At 45.9% G+C, this 21,788-nt stretch overlaps 1 protein-coding gene and 1 pseudogene across 1 annotated transcript in view; both read right to left on the reverse strand.

Annotated features, from left to right (window-relative positions):
• LOC105492989 (NADPH oxidase 5) overlaps positions 1-21,746 on the reverse strand; it is a 47,171-nt gene extending 25,425 nt beyond the window's left edge. The window contains exons 1-8 of the mRNA XM_071101141.1: positions 21,653-21,746; positions 11,053-11,176; positions 9,031-9,181; positions 5,644-5,854; positions 4,170-4,404; positions 1,965-2,118; positions 1,536-1,714; positions 262-444 (exon numbers count right to left, since the gene is read on the reverse strand). Of these exons, the coding sequence (XP_070957242.1) occupies positions 262-444; positions 1,536-1,714; positions 1,965-2,118; positions 4,170-4,404; positions 5,644-5,854; positions 9,031-9,181; positions 11,053-11,176; positions 21,653-21,702 (1,287 nt within the window). The 5' untranslated portion in view covers positions 21,703-21,746. The remainder of the gene's footprint in view (positions 1-261; positions 445-1,535; positions 1,715-1,964; positions 2,119-4,169; positions 4,405-5,643; positions 5,855-9,030; positions 9,182-11,052; positions 11,177-21,652) is intronic.
• Positions 12,825-21,726, reverse strand: LOC105487904 (broad substrate specificity ATP-binding cassette transporter ABCG2 pseudogene; annotated as a pseudogene).
• Positions 21,747-21,788: the final 42 nt, after the last annotated feature.

Raw genomic sequence — 21,788 nt, forward strand, 5'->3', positions numbered from 1 at the left:
ATGCTTACTGAGCTGAAGGAGAATGTTCTCCCCAAAACTGGATTTTAGAGGTGTATTGCCTGCCCTGACATTCACCTTCCTAAAGTCTCCCTCCTGGAGGGCTGGACTGGGTCTTCCATTTTGCTTGTCTCCTCCATAGCAATGGGGCTGCAGCTACACTATTCCCTATTTCCTTGGGGGTCTGACGGGGTACCCAACTGTTCCACCCCACAAACTGTCTCTTGGGATGAATGGGAAAAGTCTCCCCCCGGCCCTTTGTACCTTGGAGGGGAGGAGGTTGACTTCCATGATGCACACGGCTGCCATGCGGGACACTGCCAGTCCGATGGCCTTCTCCAGGAAAAACAAGATTCCAGGAACCAGCAGCCACTTCCAGAAGTTGGGCCCGTGAAAGATGAGCAGAAGCCACACGAGGAGGTAGGACAGGTGAGTCCAATAGAACACCTGTGGGGGTAGAGGGACAGTAAACTTCCAGAACTCAAGGCTTGGGGGATGGAACAGAGCCAGGACTCAGGGTTATCCGCAAAGCCAGGACAGTGCCCAGAGCCTTGACTCTCTCCCGGGGATGGAGTTGGGTAAGAGGTTGGGGTTGGGAAGCTTCTTTTTCTGGGGGCTTGGCCAAAGGAGGCTGTAAGGGAAGCTTCCTGATACCAGAGGCAAACATCTGAAATATCTGCCTGGGGAGGTTCTGGGCAGACTGGAGTGCTCCCACAGGGATCATGAGCGTCAGTATCCCTGCCCCTTGACCCATTCTCAGAAGGAAGAAAGGAAAGACAGCAGTGGCTTCCTGGGAGTGGAGAAGAAATAGCAGAAGACAATTTTAGCACCCGCTAAAGCTTTGGGATCTTGGGCAATTTCATGACTTTTCTGAGTGTCAAATTCCTCATCGGTCAAATGAGGATTCTGATTCCTACTTCAAAGGCTTGTTGCTGGCCCACAGTAGGTAGGTGCTCAGTATATGCCTATTTCTGATGTGGGCAGGCCAGGAGACAGTCAAGCTCCCCAAACCAAGTCCTCTGTGACTTTCTGCATCTTGAGGACGCTGGAGAGACAGAAGCGAAGATGGAACTAACATTTTCAGAGCACCTATGTGCTAGGTATGTAGTTAGTGGTTTTACATGTATTATCGCCTATAATTCCTAAAATAACATAGAGAATTACACCTCCATTTTACAGATGAGAGAACCGAGGCTTGGAAAGGTTGAGTGACCAGTAAGCAGTGGAGTGGGGATTCAAAACTTGCTGAGCCTATTGTCCATCCCCTCCCTGTGCTGTTTTAAGCCCACTTAATCTAAATAGGCTAAAGGGATAAGCCAGCAAAAAGGCAGACTCTTCCACAGCAAAACGTCTACGTTTGGCAGACATAAACCACAGTCCAATGGCAGAATCCAGCGGCAGGTCCCAAATCACATGCAAGTAATAGGCAGACCAGCTTGGGACCTTCCTGGGCTCTGGAGTAAATCAGAAGGGACACGGAAAGAAATGAAAGTAGAACCCTGGCCTTGGGGGAAGCAAAAGGGCAGGGACTGCGGCACCTCAAAGTGGCCACTTCTGCGGACGCAGGAACTGGAGCAGATGAACATGAGGAGGAGGAGCAGCAGCAGAGCGACACCCGTCGGGGAGGCCGAACCGTGTACCCAGCCGATGCCAGGCCGCGTGGTGAGCAGCAGCTCCCAGAACTGGAAAGGGCTGGCCTCCGCCTGAGCCTGGAGCGCTGAAAACAAGCTCGGAAAGGTTGAGTGACCGCAAGACCAGCTCTTCCCACTCCACCTTCCCTTTGGAATCCCCACCCTGCACCATCAGATACTAGCACAGGCAGAAACTTTTGACCAGAGCATTGGCTTATCCAAGGCACCCCTTCTCTGCCCTCTGTGCAGGTAGCACACATAGGTCCTGGGTCCCACATCCTGGGCTTGAAGCTGCTCAAGCTTCTCCCTGACCCAACTCTGCCACAGATCACTCACCAAAGTTCACAATGTGGGCCACGGTGTGCACGAGGGACAGCCCCACCACCACGTAGCCCATAAGCTGGTGGAACTGGATGTTCTGGTCCAGTGGTAGGACTTGAGCCAGCCACGTGGCCCGCAGCCAGGTGAGGCAGCGTCTGAGCATCAGCACCTGGCCAGGCAGAGTGGGAGAGAGTCCTGCCTCACTCTCTGTCTGTCTTGTCCTCTTTTCCCAGCCACCTCCCTGCATCCTCCTGAGCTAGCTGTGCTTTCTGAACAGGACACTCACCAAACTCCCCTGCCCCCATGCCTTGCTGCTTCCCTGGATTCACACCTGGGACCGCTAGAGGAGGGTCTCCAGAATTGCGGTGGGAAGAGAAAGTTACAGAATGTCTATTTGTATTAATTTTTATCTAAACACATGAGAAACATCTATACTTTCACTAATATTTAATACATGGGCCAGGCACAGTGGCTCACTCCACTAATCCCAGCACTTTGGAAGGCTGAGACAGTAGGATCACTGGAGCCTAGGAGTTTGAGACCAGCCTGGGCAACACAGTGAGACCCCTGTCTCTATAGAAAAAAAAATTGTTTAATTAGCTGGGCACAGTGGCACGTACCTGTAATCCTAGCTACTTAGGGGGCTGAGGCAGGAGGATTGCTTGAGCCCAGGCGTTTGAGGTTACAGCAACCTATGACCACTCTACTGCACTCCAGCCTGGGTGAGAGAGAGAGACCTTGTCTCAAATAAATAAAATATATCTGTTGACTTGGTGTCCTCATTCAGTCCATATGTCAGATGGGCACGTGCCGTGTTAGTTCTCAAGGTGCCTTGCAGGAGGACCAGACTTTCGCAAATGCGGAGTGGTTGACCAGGGTTCTCTCATTACTCATTTGCTTTCAGTATATTTATGTTTGCCAAGGATGTGGACTTGTAGGGCACAATATTTGACTTTACCAAAACTAAGCTAACTACCCCTCACAGGAAGGACAAGTAGCTTTAAAAGTTTCCCAGCAGAGAAACCACAGATTAACAGTTGTGCTAGTAATGCAAGAGCAAATGACCAAGAAAACAAATCACACATCTCCCACTCCTGGAATAAAGTCTTTGTCAGCTCGTTGAGCTGTTAACACAAAACCCACTCTAGGGATGGGTACCCCATTTTGCAAGATGTGATTATTACACATCGTATGTATCAAAACATCCCACGTATCAAACCATCCCATGTACCCCATAAATATCTACAACTACTATGTGCCCACAAAAATTAAAATTATCAATTAAAAATAATAAAAATAAATTTAAAATAAAACCTATAAAACCCACTTGAACGAAAAGCTGATATCCAGAAGCGTATCTGAGCTAGAGATGGGCATCCCTGCTCATCAGTGATTAATCTTCCCCTGTAGTTACGTTGTGCCATTAGTCTATTAGCCAATGATAATAGGGCATGCATATAAGCATATGTTTTGTTTTAATGGTAGGAGTTGTGTGATCAAAAACTCATAGAGGTCAAGTGTGGTGGCTCATGCCTGTAATCTCAGCAGTTTGGGAGGCCGAGGAGGGCGGATCACCTGAGGTCAGGAGTTCGAGACCAGCCTGGCCAAAATGGTGAAACCCCATCTCTACTAAAAATATAAAAATAAGCCGGGCGCAGCGGCAGTCACCTGTAATCCCAGCTACTGGGGAGGCTGAGGCAGGAGAATCACTTGAACCTGGGAGGCAGAGGTTGCAGCGAGCTGAGATTGTGCCATTGCAGCTGGGAGACAAGAGCGAAGCTCCATCTCAAAACAAACAAACAAACAAACAAACAAACAAACAAAACACCTCTTAGAGACCTCATCCAGGAGCCAGAGAACCACATTCCAACTCCATAGTCTGGTATTCAAGGCTTCTTACAGGATTTCTTCTTGAAGGCAGACCTGCACTGGGGTCTACCATAGGGGAGTTGTGAAGATCAAATGGAGCCTGCTCAGCACCGTGCCTGGTACATAGTGCACAAAATTGCCACCTATGTTATTATTTACCAACTGTGTGACTGTGGACAAGGTACTGTCCCTCTCTGGGCGGCATCCTCCACCTCTGGGCGTTTGCCCAGCTGATTTCTAAGGTGTCACCATGCCCTGACATTTCAGGTGTCCTCTGTGGGTCGCTCTGTCTAGGAGGAGCCCACTTCAGCTCCTAACATTTTCAGAGCACTGTATGCTGGCAGAGCCTACCGCGATGAAGCTGCAGTCGAAGTTGAGGCACTGGCCGCAGCCCTTGGCCACCATGACGCTGGCGCCGAGGTGACGGTGCGCGCCGGCCGCCAGCGCGAAGAGCAGCACGTGGAGGCCTGCATAGGCGGCCAGGCAGAACAGCTGACTGCGGTGGTTGTGCCAGTAGGCGCGGGTCAGCTGGCGCGGCCGGTGCGGGCGTGGGTGGGGGGCGGGGGCCATCAGCCAGCTGGAAGCGCTGCGAGAGAGAGAGAGGCGGGCTCCGCTCAGAGGGGAGCGGTGGGGCGGGGACCACCCATGTCTAAACTTAAAGACCCCCTCCAGCTGTGGCCGACCAAGTCTGGCAAGCAGGCCGGCTTTCTTCACACCAGGAATCAGAGAGGTCAAGTGGCTTGGTCACAGTCGCACAGCTCCGTGGAGTTGAAAGGGGACTCCGGTCTGCCTAATGCCACAACCGTGGCTATTTTTATTACTTCTCTTTACTTTCCAATTTTAAAAGAGGCAATCGAAAAGGATGGAAGAATCTGAGATATGTTTTGGTAAGTAAGCCCCAAGAAAGTTAACACGCAGGTGCCCAGTGCGGGGGCTCACGTCTGTAATCCCAACACTTTGGGAACCCAAGGCGGGCGGATCACCTGAGGTCAGGAGTTCGAGACCAGCCTGGCCAACATGGCGAAACCCCGTCTCTACTAAAAATATAAAAACTAGCCGGGCGTGGTGGCTGGCGCCTGTAATCCCAGCTACTCGGGAGGCTGAGGCAGGAGAATCGCTTGAACCCGGGAGGCGGAGGTTGCAGTGAGCTGAGATCATGCCACTGCACTCCAGCCTGGGCAACAGAGTGAGACTCAGTCTCAGGGGGAAAAAAAAAAAAAGTTAATACACAGGAAGAATGAGCTACAAAACCGGCTCTATTCAGAGCCTGGATTCGGACAGACGGGTCTTGTTGTTACACTCTTATTTTCTCCACAGCACTTATTAATTTCGTGCTTCTCTAGTTTATGTGTTTGTTTATTGGTGTGAATGACCTGTCTCTCCGCCTGGAACGGAGTCCCAGCAGGGTGCAGACCTCATTCACTGCATTATTCAGAACAGTGCCGGGGGCATAGAAGTTGCTTAAACATTTGTTGCATAAATAACTACCTTTGTTAATTATTTGTGTGATCCTAGGCAACTTACTTCAGGCGAAGTAACTTCCTTTTTAAAATGAGTATTGCTATAAAATGCACTGGTATATGCAAAAGTGGTCAGCACACAGTAGGTGCCTCATACCGTGAGTTGATTCTGCAGACACTACAGGAAGTGGAAGCAATGAAGATAGCTGCCCTGCAGGACAATCAAGAGTGGATTAAACTGGGGAGTGGAGGGGCGGGGCGGGGCGGGGCGGGGCGGGGCCGAACCGCGGTGAGTTTCTGCCACACTTCCGACCAGGAGTCTAACGCTGCCGCGGACAGTGCCAATCCCCGAGACCCGGCCGTACCTGATGGTCAGGTTCTCCATGACTCCGGGGAAGCGCTGCAGCTCGTCCCGGAGCTCCTCGAAGGTGATGGCCCCATTGCCGTCCGTGTCGGCCGATTCGAAGAGCGCCAGCGTCAGCTGGTCCAGCTTCTCGTCGGGCAGCGAGATGGCGCTCTCGCGCAGGCACGACTGCAGCACAGTACGCAGCTCATCCGGGTCAATGGAGCCACTGCCTGTCCCGAGTGGGGATGAAGCCGGTGGGAGCCTGCCCCAGCACCCGACGCTGTACCTGCAGACGCCCCCTGCCATGCACACACTGCAAGAAGTGGTGGGCCTCTTCTGTTTACCCACCTCCAGCTTTCTGCCCATCAGCTCTCCTTGAGGGTATAGACCATGCAACTGAAGGACCAAATGCCACCTTCAGCTCAGAAACCTTCCATGGTTCCCGACTGCCTAGCTCAAGAGCAATGGACGCCTCCCCACGGGTGGAGAATCTTTGGCTTCAGTGGATGCCTGTCTCCAGAATCTGTAGCTTCCGAAGTACTACTCAACTTCCAAGACCATCTGCCCAGAAAATGCACCTGCTTACTTAATCTATAAGGGGCTGTGTGCCCACAGCCTCAATTATCCAAAGGCACACTGTATGTGGGTTAGTGCTGAGGGAGTGTGCCTTGTTCAGCTTGGAGCAAATGCTCTGTTTATCATGTTGTCTTGAGAGGGGCCACAGCTAGGCATTCTAGTCCAGCGGTGTGGCCTTATGTAAACATGGGCGGTTGAAAGTGATGGGATAAGCAAGCCAAATCTACCAACAGAGATGCCACTTTTATTTTATTCTTCCTGAGCAGCAGAGCCCGTGATTAATGATCTCTTGGCCTGCTTTGGATGTGGACACACCCAGTGTGGCATCCTGCTCCTGCCCCTCCTTAACTGTGCAATAGTGGACTCTAAGTCCTCTGCGGTAGTGGACCTCACTTTGCTCATCTCTAAAATGAGAGCAATCATTTCTCCCTCTCAGAACTGGTTCAAGCAAACTAGATGATGGTAAAACACCTAATGCAGTATCTGGAAGACGGAAATTGCATATACATGGAAATTCTCATTAGTGTTGTGACTTCGACCCAAGCCAAAGTCCGTAATCACATTACGATGCAAAATCTATTAGAGTATATTATACCACTCTCCAGTCACACCTCCTGTTCTGCTCTCCTAGTGAAGAGCCACGATGGCAGCAGGTTTCTGGACTCATCCAGAGGACCAGTCTCCCCCTGGCCCCTTCATGGCCTCTTCTATCTGCTTTAATCTCTCTGTTGGCCAATTTCAAATCCAGGGTCCTCCTTCACAGTAATTCTCAAGTACACATTCTCCTTCCTTCTCCCTCTAACCTTTCATTCTACTGACTCTAAGAATATCCCATCCCTGGGTGACAGAAGCCAGCTACCTGTTTCCTGCCCTCCTGCATCAGGGCAGCAAAGTGAACATTGCTGAAGAAAAGCTTTTCAGAAGGCAGGTCCATCCCTGGGAATCCCTTGCTCAACACTCTTTGATGGCTCCCCATTGTGCATAAGTTAACTTACTTAACCTTCCTCTCAACCCCATGAGTATGAAATATTATTATCATAATTCCTATTTGATAAATAAATTGAGGTACAGAGAAGTTAAGCAGCTTGTCTAAGATCATATAATAAGTGATGGAACTGAGATTTGAACTTAGGTAGCTTGTACTTAGAGTCTTAAATACTACACGATGATGCATTATACATATAGTGGAGTATAATGCAGCCACTAAAAATGACACTATTACAGTGAGTTACCACTTCACACCCATTAGGATGGCTATTATCAAAAAGCAGAATAGAAGGCCAAGCACAGTGGCTCACGCCTGTAATCTCAGCACTTTGGGAGGCCAAGGCGGTGGATCACTTGAGGCCAGGAGATAGAGACTAGCCTGGCCAACATGGTGAAACCCTATTTCTATGAAAAATACAAAAATTAGTGGGCATGGTGGCAGGCGCCTGTAGTCCCAGCTACTCAGGAGACTGAGGCTGGAGAATCACTTGAACCTGGGAGGTGGAAGCCGCAATGAGCTGAAATCACGCCATTGCTCTCCAGCCTGGGCGACAAAGTGAGACTCCATCTCAGAAAAAAAAACAAAATGCAGAAAATAAGTGTTAGCAAGAATGTGGAGAACTTGGACCACCTGTACATTACTGGTAGGAATGTAAAATAATGCAGCCATTGTGGAAAACAGTAAAGCAGTTCCTTAAAAACTTAAAAATAGAATTACCATGTCATCAAGCAATTCCCCTTGAAGAATTGAAAGCAGGAACTCAAAGAGATATTTGTGCACCAATGTTCATAGCAGCATTAATCACGATAGTTAATAGGTAGAAACAGCCCAAATGTCCACTAATTAGTGAATGGATAAACAAAATATGGCATATACCTACAATGGAATATTATTCAGCCTTATAAAGGAATAAAATTCTGTCACATGCTATGACACGGATGAAGCTTGAAGATACCATACTAAGTGACATAAGCCAGATACAAAATGACAAATATTGTATAATCCCACTTAGATGAGGTGCCTAGAGAAGTCAGATTCTTGGAGACAGAATGTATGAATAGAATGGTGGTTGCCAGGGACTAGGGGAGGAGGAATGGGGAATCAGTATTCAGTGGGCACAGAGTTTCAATGGAAGGATGAAAAGGTTATGGAGATGGAGGGTGGTGATGGTTGTACAGGAATGTGAATGTATTTAATGCCACTGATCTGTATACTTAAAAATGGTTAAGATGGCAAATTTTACATTATGTATATTTTACCACGATAAAAAACGATACTGTAAAGCAATATATTTTTACATTTCAAAATGTTCATTTTTGTAAGTGAAGAAAGGCAGTATGTATAGTATAATCCCATTTTGTTAAAAAAAAGGTGTGTGGGGTGTGTATGTGCAACCAGTTAGAAGGCAATATAGCAAAATGTTACAGGTGATTTTTGTGTTCTTTCTTATACCACTCTGTATTGTCTCCAATGTTCAGAGTGAGCTTATACTGTGATGAAAAGGAAAAAACAACAGATTTTTTTTTTTTTTCAAACATAGAAAAGAACAAAAGAAGGTTCTGGCCTCTTGTAAGTTGAATAGAAGGCATTTGTCTCCTGTGCCAGAGCCCCCCTTTTCTCCCCACTGCCCCAGAAAGGGAGGCAGGGATCAGACAGAGAGACTGAGGACTGGGGGAGAGATGAGAGGGAATGAAGTGTCAGCCTCACCTGGAGAAACCAGTCCCAGGCTGGGCTCAGGAGGCCGGGATGGCACCTCCAGGCCTGCCAAGGTGAAATGGCCAGTTCTCACTGAGGCCCCCACTGCTCTCCCCACCGCAGCCCACACCCAGGAAGGGCCCTTACCATCGATGTCATACACCTGGAAGAGGAATTTGAGTTTGTCCATGGGGCTGCCGTGGATGAGCAGGGCCAGTGCCTCCTGCAGCTCCTGGAGGGTGATGGTGCCACTTCTATCGGAGTCAAATAGGGCAAAGAATCGCTCTGCAAAGAAGGACTGTGGGCGAGAAGGGTGGAAGACAGCACAACTGTGGCCGCAGGGCCTGGGCTTTGAATTCGTTCACTATCTCCCTGTGTCTGGGGTGGTGGTGGGGGCTGCACCATGGGGTGGTGGTGTTCAGGCAGGACTCAGATGCCTGAACACCCATCGTGATCCGCTCTAGTGGAAGACCTGTTCCGATCCCTGCAGTAAGGATGGGCTTGATTTGGGCTTCAGGCTCCCTTCAGGCACTGGGCTTTGTAATTTGTGTGGGCTCTTTGCCCCCTACATACAATCACCCCCACCAGCCTTTAAATCTCAGCCTCTGGGTGGCCCCTTAACCAACATGGGAAAGGGTCAGACAGAGGGTCCTCCTGCGGGCTCCTTCCAGCCCTGTCTCACCCCACTTGGGGTGAGTGCAAGGGATGAGTGAATCTGGGAAGGACTTACAGATTTCACTGGAAGGTCTGAGTCCTTTCTTTTGCTTGTTCTTAAGGCTGCCTACATTTTATACTTAAGGCTTGTTCTTTTTTTTTTTTTTTTTTTTTTTTGAGACAGAGTCTCGCTCTGTCACCCAGGCTGGAGTGCAGTGGTGCCATATTGGCTCACTGCAAGCTCCGCCTCCTGGGTTCACGCCATTCTCCTGCCTCAGCCTCCCAAGTAGCTGGGACTACAGGCGCCCGCCACCACACCTGCCTAATTTTTTGTATTTTTTAGTAGAGACGGGGTTTCACCGTGTTAGCCAGGATGGTCTCGATCTCCTGACCTCGTGATCCACCCACCTCGGCCTCCCAAAGTGCTGGGATTACAGGCATGAGCTACCACGCCCAGCCAAAGCTTGTTCTGAATCACCAGTTCCCTCATTCATTCACTGAGCAGTCTTGTGCTGTGTAGCCTCTGCCTGCCAGGCCTGGTGTTAGACCCTGGGAGCACAGAAATTAAGAAGACAGGCTTGGATGGGTGTCCCAAAGATGCTGTGTCCTGGGATGCTCCCCTGAAGGCAGGGAGAGGACCCTGTGGAGCTCTAGTGTCTGACTTAATAAAACCATGAGGGGCTCACAAGTATGAGGTATAGGCCGAAGGCTGCTGTGGACTGACAACCTTGCCTTGGCTTTCTTCTTCATCCCAGAATCCCTGGGTAGTACTTTTATCAGTCTCTACCATTCGGAATGCTCTTTGTCTTAAGATGTTTTACACCCTCCCATTTGGATGAGATTATCTCATTAGGCAGAATGGGATTTTTTCCTTTTTCATATTTGCTGTGGGAGGAGGCGTGGCGTTAGAGTTCTGAGTAGTATCCCCAGGACCAGCAGGGGAGGGTCCTTCTGATTCAAGCAGGGCATTCAGATGCTCATCGGCTAGTCCCTGTCAAGGACCAGGCCACTATTCAATGCCAGTCCCGAGGACAGCTGGGAGAGGCTGGCGTTTTAGGCTCAGTCCTCTCTTCTCTGCTGGTGTCTCCTGTGTGTCAGGACATGCAGGCTGTGTGGAGTGGGCAGGGTAGCTGTGGAGCCTGGAGGACTGGGAACAGTGTGCCATGGCAGACAGGGCTTTAATGGGTATAGACCATTGACAAGCTTATCTTGAGAGGAAGCTTAAGTCAGAGCATCCGCTCTGCCCATAAGCCTAGTGGAAATTGTGAGGTTAATCATAATGCTTAAGATTTGACAAGCTACTGACTTCCAACTTCATGTGTTGTTTCGAAGACCCAGGAGGCTATGGCTTCTAAGAGGAATGGGAGGGTGCCAGAAACATCCCGCCAGCCCTGCTACAAGGTGGAGACCTCAGGAACCCCAGGGAGCTCCCTTTCCCTCCTTGTAAGGGCTATGCCCTGAGAACCAGAGCACATAACAATAAATGCAGGGCTTCCGCCTTGGTCCAACACTTGCCTCTTTCACATGCAGAGCTGATTTGAATTCTTGCAAGCTGATCTCCCCATCTTCTCCCGCAATGGTCTTAAACTGCTGAGTCACCCACCGGAGCCACCTGGCATCCTCCTCGGCACTCATGGTGCTGGGAGGCAAAGGAAACAGGTTTATGGGCTTGGGGTGGCCAAAGCTTTATGAGGTCTCATGGTGGTCCTAGGGCCTCCGCCTTGCTCTAACTAGGGCCTTAGGCCTCTCCGAGTTGAATTGGGTCAATCAGTTCTGGCTGTGGATTGGAGCTTCCCACAGCCGTTTCTCCTCCTCTCTAAGCCTCAGTCTCTTCCTCTTATCCTGAGTTGGCTGGCCCAGGCTTGCTTCTCTTTAGGTTCTGAAATGACAGGGCCTGAGTGAGGTGGACCCACACTGTGGGGATCAGGTCAGAGAGTGGCATGCTGCGACTGCATTAATTAACATCATGACAACAATGACTTTCCATCTTGCGTTTACACAGATCTTTATGGCTTTCCAAATATTTCCCAACACCACTACTTCCTTTGGTCTCTCTGACAGCCTCGTGGGCTCAGACATTTTGCAGAGAAGAAATAGGCCCAGAGCAATTAAGTAACTTAGCTAAATGTATTCAGCAAGTTAGAGACAGAGACAGAATTCAAATTCAAGTCCAGCATTTTCTTCCATTCTGCCCCACCCAAAGCCTCCACCCTCTGCTTAAATGCTTGTAGTACAAGATGGACCAAGCCAGGATTCAGCCCTCAGGTCTTAACTCTTCAGGCCCAGGTTGTCTTCTATGATGGCACTAGGATATTGGCTGTCTAAAACCCTCACAGGTGGGCTGTCTGTACTGTGATCTGAACAGTGGTGAGTGATGAAATTAGGACACTTCCGTGGCATCAGGACCCAGGAAACCAAAATTGAGGCAGTGAGTGAGGAGTTACAGATTCTTGTTACTGTAAATGTCCGCCTAGGAGAATGGCCTTGTCTATAGCTCAGAAGTGTAACATAACCCTAAATGAGTTAGCTACAGTAATCCTCATTCTTTGTGGATTTTGTATTTGCAAACCTGCCTACTTCCTAAAATTCATGTGTAACCCCTGAATCAGTACTCACAGCCCATCTGTAGTCATCTGTGGACATGCACAGAGCAGTGGAAACTGAGTCACCCACTGGTTTACTCCCCACTGAGGCTGAGCAAGGCAACGATGCATGCTTTCTTGTTTCAGCTCTCAGACAGTAAGTGTCCTTTTCCTGATCTATCTAGTACTACATTTTTCACACTTTTGTGTTTTTTGTTGGTGTTTTCACTGTTTAAAACAGCCCCCAACCATAATGTTGCGGTGCTGTCTAGTATTTCTAAGCGAGCAAAGACTGTACTGTGCAGTATGGAGGAAGTACGTGTCAGGCACAAGTGACAGTGCTATTGGCCATGAGTTCAATGCCAACGAATCAACAATACATATTTTAAAGATGTCTTTAAATAGAAACACACATAGAACAAGGCGACTTATTTGACAAAAATATTGTGCCCTGAGGCTCACATGAACCTAACTCTGTATTTCCTTCTAAGAACAGTGATTCCAAATTCACCAATTCGGTGTTTGAGGTGACTTTATAGAACATGAATGAGAATTGATTTTATTTTTAAAGATTAAATAAATGTTAAAAATAAATGTACCAGTTTTCACATAAGCAACTAGACAAAGAATAAAATACATATCACACAAATGTAAGTACATACTACTAAATATAAAGTCAGAAATTAATGTATTAGAAAATCAAAAAAAGTCAAAATAATACATTTATTTCAATTATGGAAATGGTTTTACAGATGTATGCATATAATACTTCTCCCTTATCTGTGGGGGATACTTTTTAAGCCCCTTAGTGGATGCCTGAAACTGCAGATAGTAGGAAACCCTATATAGACTATGTGTTTCCTATATAATACATACCTATGATAAAGTTTAATTTGTAAATTAGCTACAGTAAGAAATTAACAATAACTAATAAAATAGAACAATTATAACAATGTACAATATACTGTAATACAAGTTATGTAAATGCGGTCTCTCTCTCTGAAAATATGTGATTTTACTGTACTCACCCTTCTTCTTCTTGAGATCTGTGGATCTGATAACAGAGAGAGCAACTAAGTGACTGAGGGGTGGGCAGCATGTATAGCGTGGATTCACTGAACCAAGGCGGGACAGAGCAGAAAGGCTCGAGATTTCATCAGGCTACTCAGAATGGCTGCAATTTAAAACCTATGAACTGTTGATTCTAGAATTTTTCATGGGATATTTTTGACGTTGGTTGACCATGGGTAACAAACCATAGAAAGTGAAACTGTGTATAACAGGAGGCTATACTGTCCCTCAATACTCATCAAATTACTCTTTTCCTTTTTCTTTATTTTTTAAAAATCATGGTCTTATTTTTTATGCGAGGACAAATCATAGTAAATTAAAGGGAAATTTAAGAATATTTTAAAAGAAATAACAATTTTAGGTAGGCAAATCAGGAAGATAACCATCATACAAGCCAAGGCTATATGATTCTTCCACAAGCCCCAGGGTAAGACATTGATGCCATGGTTTGTCAAATATTCCTTGTCAGTACACATTGGGTAGCCACAGGTATTGTTTACTATTTCACTGAGTCCTGGGCAGAAGTTTTGTTCCAAAAATTCATTAGGCAGCAAAGCTGTAAAACCAGAATGCTGAAATACTTAAACCATAACAGCCAAGATGCAATGGTTGCGAGATTTACTAACAGACCTGAAAAAACCATCATAAACACAAAAGAGATGGTCATGAGAAGCATTGCTATGGAAACCACACTGACCTGCTGCTATGGCCAGTGCCAAATAAGTCATCATCATGAGGGTAAACATCATGATGAAGAAGGTGTCCACCTTTGTATTTAATCCTAACAAGATTAGGATTATTATACAGCATTATTTTTATAATGCAGGTATCATTACACAGGTAAATATAATACTTGGTAACATCTTGCTGGGTAGTAAATTAGCTAACAGTTTGCCAAAGAAATAAGATGACACTCTGTAGTATCCACTAAGATATCTGTGTATAAAGAGCTTCTCTAGCACAAAGAGAGCTCTATGACCGATATGCTGCTGAAACACTGGCTGGTGGTCAAGAAGAGAACCCTGGCTGTATTCGGGATTTCAGTAGAATCATTTTTTAGCCCGAAGTAAATGGCACCTATAACCAGCCTTAGTATGGTTGTGACAATGACCTGAGCTATGGAGGCTGGGGATTTACCCAGCAAGTTTTTGAATAAATGTATGAAAACACATCTGAGAGAAGGAGGTGGCATAGGTGACCTTGAAAGCTGAGATCTTCTTCTTTTTCTTACCCTCTGAGAGTTGATCTAATTCAGCTTTTGTTTCTCTGTTGAAGGAGGAGTTGACATAAAACTCAGCTAATTTTTCTGTGAGTGGGTTATCTCTCTTAGCAGTCTCCATCGTCTCCATGGCTTCACGGTCTTCTTCCTCTCTGTTTAATACCACAGCAGTGAATCTCCATTAATGACACCCAGGAAGAAGCCTGCAGGGTTATTATTGAACTCATAGTGGTAACCAGTTGACGCAAAGTACCCCAAGGCCTCCTAAGCAGACCCATGGAACATTCCTCTTCCTGAGGCCAATAAGGTGAGGCTATCAAACAACTTGAAGATGGAATATCGAGGCTGATGAATGGGGAGATGATTGTTCATCCCTGCTTAGACATCCTTTTCGGGAACAAAAAGGTCAGCATTTGCTGTGCTTGAGTCCAATCCAGTTGTGGGCTCATCCAAGAACAAGATGAGAGGATCAGTAATAGGCTCCATTCCTATACTAGTCCTTTTTCTTTTTCCTTCTGACACACTGCAGATAAATTGAATTCTAACCTTGAAATCTACTGCTTTATCCAGACCTAACTCTTGAATGACCATATTTATCTATTCATTTTTTTCACGATTCATCACAGTTGTTGGAAGCTGAAGAGCTTCCGAGAACTGTAAATGTTCTCTCACTGTTGGGGTGCTCATCATGACATCATCTTGTGACATGTAACCTGAATTACATTTGAAATTGGTAGGTTGAGGTGCTGTGTTCATCAGAATGTCTCCAGATAATACACGTGGGTCTTTCCTTGAAACTAAGACATCTTATAATGCCTCCACTTGTGGGTCCTAGAATGGCACTGAGGCCAGGTTTCACGATCCCATTGGTATTCAATTGTATTTGTTTCTCAACTGGCTTTTGACCATGTAGAAAGCTGCTCTTCACTTTTTCTCGAAAACAGATGTTATGAAAACACAGCTCTTTCAGTAAATGCTTTCAGGTCTTTGGAGGTCATCTTGGGTAAGCCACTGGTGTTTCTTTGTGACATTGGGATAAAAACTTCGACATTACTGGAAGACATCTGGAGAGTTTCTGCCTTTCTTTCCAGACACACACTCTCAGCGCAAATGGCGTTCACTATTTACTCACTCTGCTTAATAGCGCTTGGCTTTATTCGAAGTTTTCAGTCTCAGGATCCATGTGCTCAGAGGCAGAACATTGACCATCATTTATATAAATATTGAGATGAGTCAGCTGGACCTTCCAAACAAACCCTAAAGCAGCAGCTTCCACTTAATAATGCCACCAAGCATGTGCACTGTGCTTTCTAAATCATGAAGAGCTTTCTCGAATTCTCCCAGGCTCCTTTCCAGTCTGCCTCCTTTCATGTCAAAGTATCCATTTTAAATATGCAGATTACGGTACATCAATTATGCCTCAATATAGTGAAAAACAAGTTGGTTCTTTGAAAAAACTAAGAAGAAAAGCATGATTAAGGATAAAAAAGAACAAAACCTCCAAATATACATTAATATTGAGAAAGGCAATAGAACTACAGATAAGGAAAGGGCTACTGAACTATAAGAATACTGTGTGCAAATGTTTGGTGGATTTAGAGAAATGGATTAGCTCCCAAAGAAGGTAACAATCAGAACGGACCAATAATTATTTAAGAATTCAAAATGGCAGTTAGGCCAGGTGCGGTGGCTCACGCCTGTAATCCCAGCACTTTGGGAGGCCGGGGCAGGCAGATCACGAGGTCAAGAGATCAAGACCATCCTGGCCAACATGGTGAAACCCTGTCTCTACTAAAAATACAAAAATTAGCTGGGCATGGTGGCACACGCCTGTAATCCCAGCTACTTGGGAGGCTGAGGCAGGAGAATCACTTGAACCCGGGAGGCAGAGGTTGCAGTGAGTTGAGATCGCAGATGCTGTCTCAAAAAAAAAAAAGAGAGAATTCAAAAGGGCAGTTAAATGCCAACCATTGAAAATAACGTCAGGACCAGCTTGTTTTTAGAGCCGAGTTCTATCTAATCTTCAAAGAATGATAAACCCAATGGTAAACCATCTTAGATCATAGAAAGAGATAATAAGATTCCCAATTCATTTTACAAAGCAAGCATTACCCATTTCCAATGAAAAGAGCATACGAAAAGGAAATTCTGTACAAGTTTAACTTATACAAAGCTTTAAGTAAAATACAACCGAATTAAATCTAGAAGTTTACTTAAAAAAAAACAGCCTTAGTTTAGTTAGTTAGAACCTAATTCGTTAGTTAGAATTACTTAGTTTAGTAATGTAAGGATGGGTCATTATCAAGACACCTATCAACATAATTTTTGATGTCAACAAATTAAAGAAGAAAAATAGTTTTTATCATGTCAATAAATGCTAAGGAAGCACCTGATAAAGTTCAACATTCATTCTTATTAAAACTATAAGAAAAATGGGATGAAATTACCTAAACATAGCATGGATGTTTACAAACTAGTAATTTTTTCTCTTGTTCTATGATATTTGCAATGTTTATTTAGTTTCTCTAGTTTAATGCATTAAATTCAATCTCCAAATACTAGGTATTAGTGATGGCTAGTTTCTGGGCTCAAGGGAAATAGACCAAAATCATTGATCTATATCTATCTATATTTATATGCATATAAAAATGAATATCTATATCTATATTCATATTTATTTACATCTTTACTATCTACCTTATTAGCCAAAACAGTTACAAATGGAAATTTTTAAAAATCATATTGATAATTGTTATTAAAAGTTGGATAATTAAATAAATGCTTTTGGCAAAATGTCTACATAGAAGAAAACAATTAGATAACTACTGTATATTATCTTATTTACATTTTCTGATCAAATTATAAATACCTAAATGTAAAAATAAATAAGATAATGAGAATTAGCAGAAATTATAGGAAGTTGTATCATCTTTAAGTAGGGGCACAAGATGGGAATCCCAAAAACATTGAGGAAAATGATCTGTAGATCTGTAGATGTAAAAATTAATTTCTGCATGATAGAAGACAATCAATTCAAAAGACAATAGGCTGAAGGAAAATCTTCGCAATAAGCATGATGGAATGGGCACACCCGTTATAAAATAATAACAGCTGAAAGGGCAACAATAACAGTTAATGCTTTTATTAGGTATTGATAAATTGCAGCTGTGTTAGTGTTCTTTTAACATAGAAGTCCTGTAAGTTTAATAGAAACAAAAACAAACAAACAGAAACCACCGATGGAAAGTAGCAAAAGACATAAAAGGACAATTCATAAGAGAGAACTTATATTGGTTGATAAACATTTGAAAAGATGGTCAATTCACTTCTCATGCCTGGGGAAATGGGATTTATAACAATTATATCTTTTGTAGTTGGGGGAAGAGCTATCAGAATGACAAAAATTCAAAAGATTGGTAATATCCAATACACATAGTGCTGGTGAGAACATGAATTGTACAATCTTTCAGGGAGTTCAATTTTTAGGAATGTATCCTACAAAAATAAAAGTGTTATTACATAATGGCCCGTATCCATCATCCACCCCCTGTGTACTAGATTGCCATTTGAAACAGCTAAGACCGCCCAAGTTGTCTATAATAGTTGTGAATCGATTTGAATAAATACAGTAGCACTGTGTGGAAGGGAATCGTCAGGCTGTCAGCACTGGGCCTTAAAGAGGCAAGACTGGAGGGGAGAAAGAGGATTTCAGTTCCGTGTTGCTTTAAGCCTCAGTATGATTGATCTGATGGTATCCATGAGTATATACCATTCTTGTGATAATCTTTGAAAACTCTTATTTTCAGATAATTATGGATTCACAAACAGGTATGAGGAATAATTCCTTTATTCCTTTATTCCATTTCTCTCAATTGTAATATCTCACAAAATTGTAGTACAATATCACAAAGAGGACATTGACATTGACAGAGTCAAGATGCAGAACTTCCCACCACTACAAGACTCTCTCAAGTTGCCGGTTCACAGCCATACCCACATCCCTCCCCGTCCCCTTCCATGGAGAGTGGGCAGTGGGCAAAGTCCTGACTCTCCACTGGGCCTCCTCTGACCGTCCCAGTCAGGAGAAGGAGGGGGTACCTCATTACTGCCAGGTACGACAATTAAAAAGCAAGCAAGGCTGGGGTTGGTGGCCCACACCTGCAATTCTAACACATTGGGAGGCTGAGGCAGGAGGACTGCTTGAATTAAGGAGTTTGAGACCAGCCTGCACAACATAGTGAGACCTCATCTCTACAAAAACTAAAAAAATTAGCCAGGCATGGTAGCATGCACCTGTGATCCCAGCTGCTCTAGAGGCTGGGGTGGGAGGATGGCTTGAGCCTAGAAGGTCGAAGCTATAGTGAACTTTAGTCGCACCACTGCACTCCAACCTGGGCAACAGAAAACCCATCCCTAATAAAATAAAATAAAATAAAATAAAATAAAATAAAATAAAATAAAATAAAAAGCAAGCAAACAAAAAAATCCCTCTCCATCCCCTGACCTTTAATCCTGTTCCACCAGTGAGCTCTGGCCCGGGATGTGGCTTCCCAGGGCAGCTTCTCCAAAAGGTGATACCAAGGGTGTTACTGGCCTCTTATCCCCCAGCAAATTAATACCTCAGTAAAACAAACATTTTACACGGCAGAACCTCACCCCAGAACACACCTGTGAGGCAAGTGGCTCAACAGGTACAGCCCACTGATCAGATGAGAACCCGCCCTCCCAGGCGCGGTTCCCAGCTTCAAGGGTCCAGTAACGCAAAACAGTCTTGTGGGGGTGGGGGTGGTCTTCACTTGGTGGGAGAGGTGCACTGTCAGCCTCTCCCTAGGTTGTGTTCCAGCATAACTGTAATTCCCTATCAGAGCAGCGTTTTCTAGGTTAAAATAAGGGGTTATGGAGACCAAGGTTTCATCATTCAGGTAAAGCCTCCAGGCAGCAGGCTTCAAAGACAATAGAGTGTAAATGTTTCTTATCAGACTTACAGAGTCTGTTCTATCAGTAATTCCACAAGGGAAGAGAGTATAATGAGGCATGTCTGGTCCCTCCTTCCCATTACGGCCTGAACTAGTTTTTCAGGCTAACTTTGGAATGCCCTTTGCTAAGACGATGGGTCCGTTCAGGTGGCTGAGGGGCTTGGATTTTTATTTTTGGTTTACAAATATATGTTTTAGTGCGTGTATGGATGTGTGTGTATATATATGCATCTATCATATAGGCTTTAGTGTGTGTATGGATGTGTGTATATATATGCATATATCACATATGCTTTAGTGTGTGTATGTGCATGCATGCTTCAGTTTCCTCATTTATTAAAAGTGTTAGTGATAGCTCACCTTGCAGAGTTGTGACGGTCATAGGACGTCTGTCTAGCACCTGCTGATTAGGTACGTACACCTTTCTCTTCTCTTTTTCATGCCTATTAACTCACTTCACTTTCCAAGTCAGCAAGTCCTATATGGATTCCCATTTCCCAGAGGGAGCACAGAGAGATGCCCTCCCAGGGCCCCTGCATTGACTTAGGGCAGAGCCAGGCTTAGGTCCCAGGCTTCAGACTCCTCAGGTTCTTCTTGCAGATCACCTGTCCAGGTCCTCACTCTCTCCTCGCCTATAAACTTGTGGTCCTAGTGAGTTACTGGAGCTGCAGGCAGCAAGGAGGGTGCTCCAGGCAGCCCCTGCTAGAGGCCAGTCCAAAGCCCCCAGGGCCCAACTCACTGTGGAGGAGGGGGATGAGATGGGGCATTGAGAGAACCTGTAGCTAGAAGTGTTAAGGGCCAGGGCAATGCCCCCGCCCAGCCTCCCACGGAGATAGGCCAGCTCCTGCAAGCTCCCAGGCAGGGATTCCAGGCCCTCCAGTGTTCCAGGCACTTTACTGAGTTTATTGGCCTCTTCTGTCTTTGGTGCAGCCCAGTGAGGTAGGTATTATTCCTGTCCCTGTGTACTAGAAGCAGCCCACAGCTGGAAGGGAGCTTCCCACCAGAACTTCTCATCCCTCGTGGCTTCAACATGAGCCAAGGAGCCTCTTTTAAGAGCTTCCTAGGTTTTTTCACACCCGCCCCAGAGAACCACTGTCCCGGGCCCAGCCCCACACACTTCTTCCCACCCGCCACCCAGCAATGACTCTGCTTCAACCTTCACTGAGGGGACGCTCACTGCCTGTGCAGAAACCAAGCTTTGAGTGCCTGCTTCTCATGTTCCTGAGCTGAAGCCGGCTTCCCATCACTGCTGCCCAAGACATTCACGCTTCCCACTGACTTCTAGCCACCTTTTAGTGGTTTCAAGACAGCCCTCCGCAGCCCAAAAGGGCATTCACCTAACAACTAGCGGTTCCCAAACTGCAATATGTTCTTGCCAGAAACATGAGAGCTTGTAAGTATGTGCATTCTGACCCACCAACCTTGGGGTGGGGCCCAGGAATCTGCACATTTCACCTGCACCCCAGATCTTGTGACCCACTCATGGGTGACCCACCCATGCACCTGGAGAAATGCTGCCCTGGGCGTTAAACACCCTCCACCTTCTTCACCTCTCAGAACCCTCGGGAAGGCATTCCACAAAGCATTCTGGAGAATTCTGGAAAAAGGGCTGCACACAAGTGCTAACCCAGGGAGGGCAGGGAGGAGGTATCTGCCGTTCACCTCCCACTTCTCAGAAATAAGATCAGTGTGGTGAGCTTGTGAGAGGGGAGAGGTAACTCTGGGAAGGGACTGAGAAGAGACTGGGACAGCCAGAGTGATGTAGATGGTGAGGGAATAGGGAGGGAAGGAAGGTAACACTGTAGGTAGCAGGAAGGAGCTAGGAATCTTCAGATTTCAGAGCTCAAGGGGAACAATGTGCTCACCAGAGGCCAGAATTTACCCTAGGAGACCAGGATTTTAGGTCCAGCCTTGCTTTGCACCAGCTGAATGACCAGCCCACAAGCATCTCTCCAACAAAGGGCTATGACGACTAAATGAGATGCTGTTTGGAAAAGTGCAACTGGAAAGCATTGTACAAATGCTGTATATTGCTATTACACTGACTTGGCCAGTTCTTTATTTTACAGATGAGAAAACAGGCCCAGAGAGGGCTGGTGACTTATCCAAGATTGCCCAGTTTGCTAGTAGCAAGGCAAGAATAGATCTCAGATCTTCTGACTTCTGCCCAAGGCAGACACAGTCACCTTTTATAGATCCCACAAAGGCAAATAATCCCACCTTTCCCTTGTCCCTGGCATGGAAAGCTGGACAAATGAGCCACTCACCCTCTACAGCCTTCAGGGCCTATCTGGGCTGGGTCTCCAGACGTGTTCATCTTCTCCTGTCTTCTAGATCACAGGTCCCAGAAAGACTGCTGTCCATAGAGCTGCCGGCACTGTGTAGCCACCCCCCTAACTCCTC

Source organism: Macaca nemestrina, chromosome 7, assembly GCF_043159975.1.
Source record: "Macaca nemestrina isolate mMacNem1 chromosome 7, mMacNem.hap1, whole genome shotgun sequence".
NCBI lineage: Eukaryota > Metazoa > Chordata > Mammalia > Primates > Cercopithecidae > Macaca > Macaca nemestrina.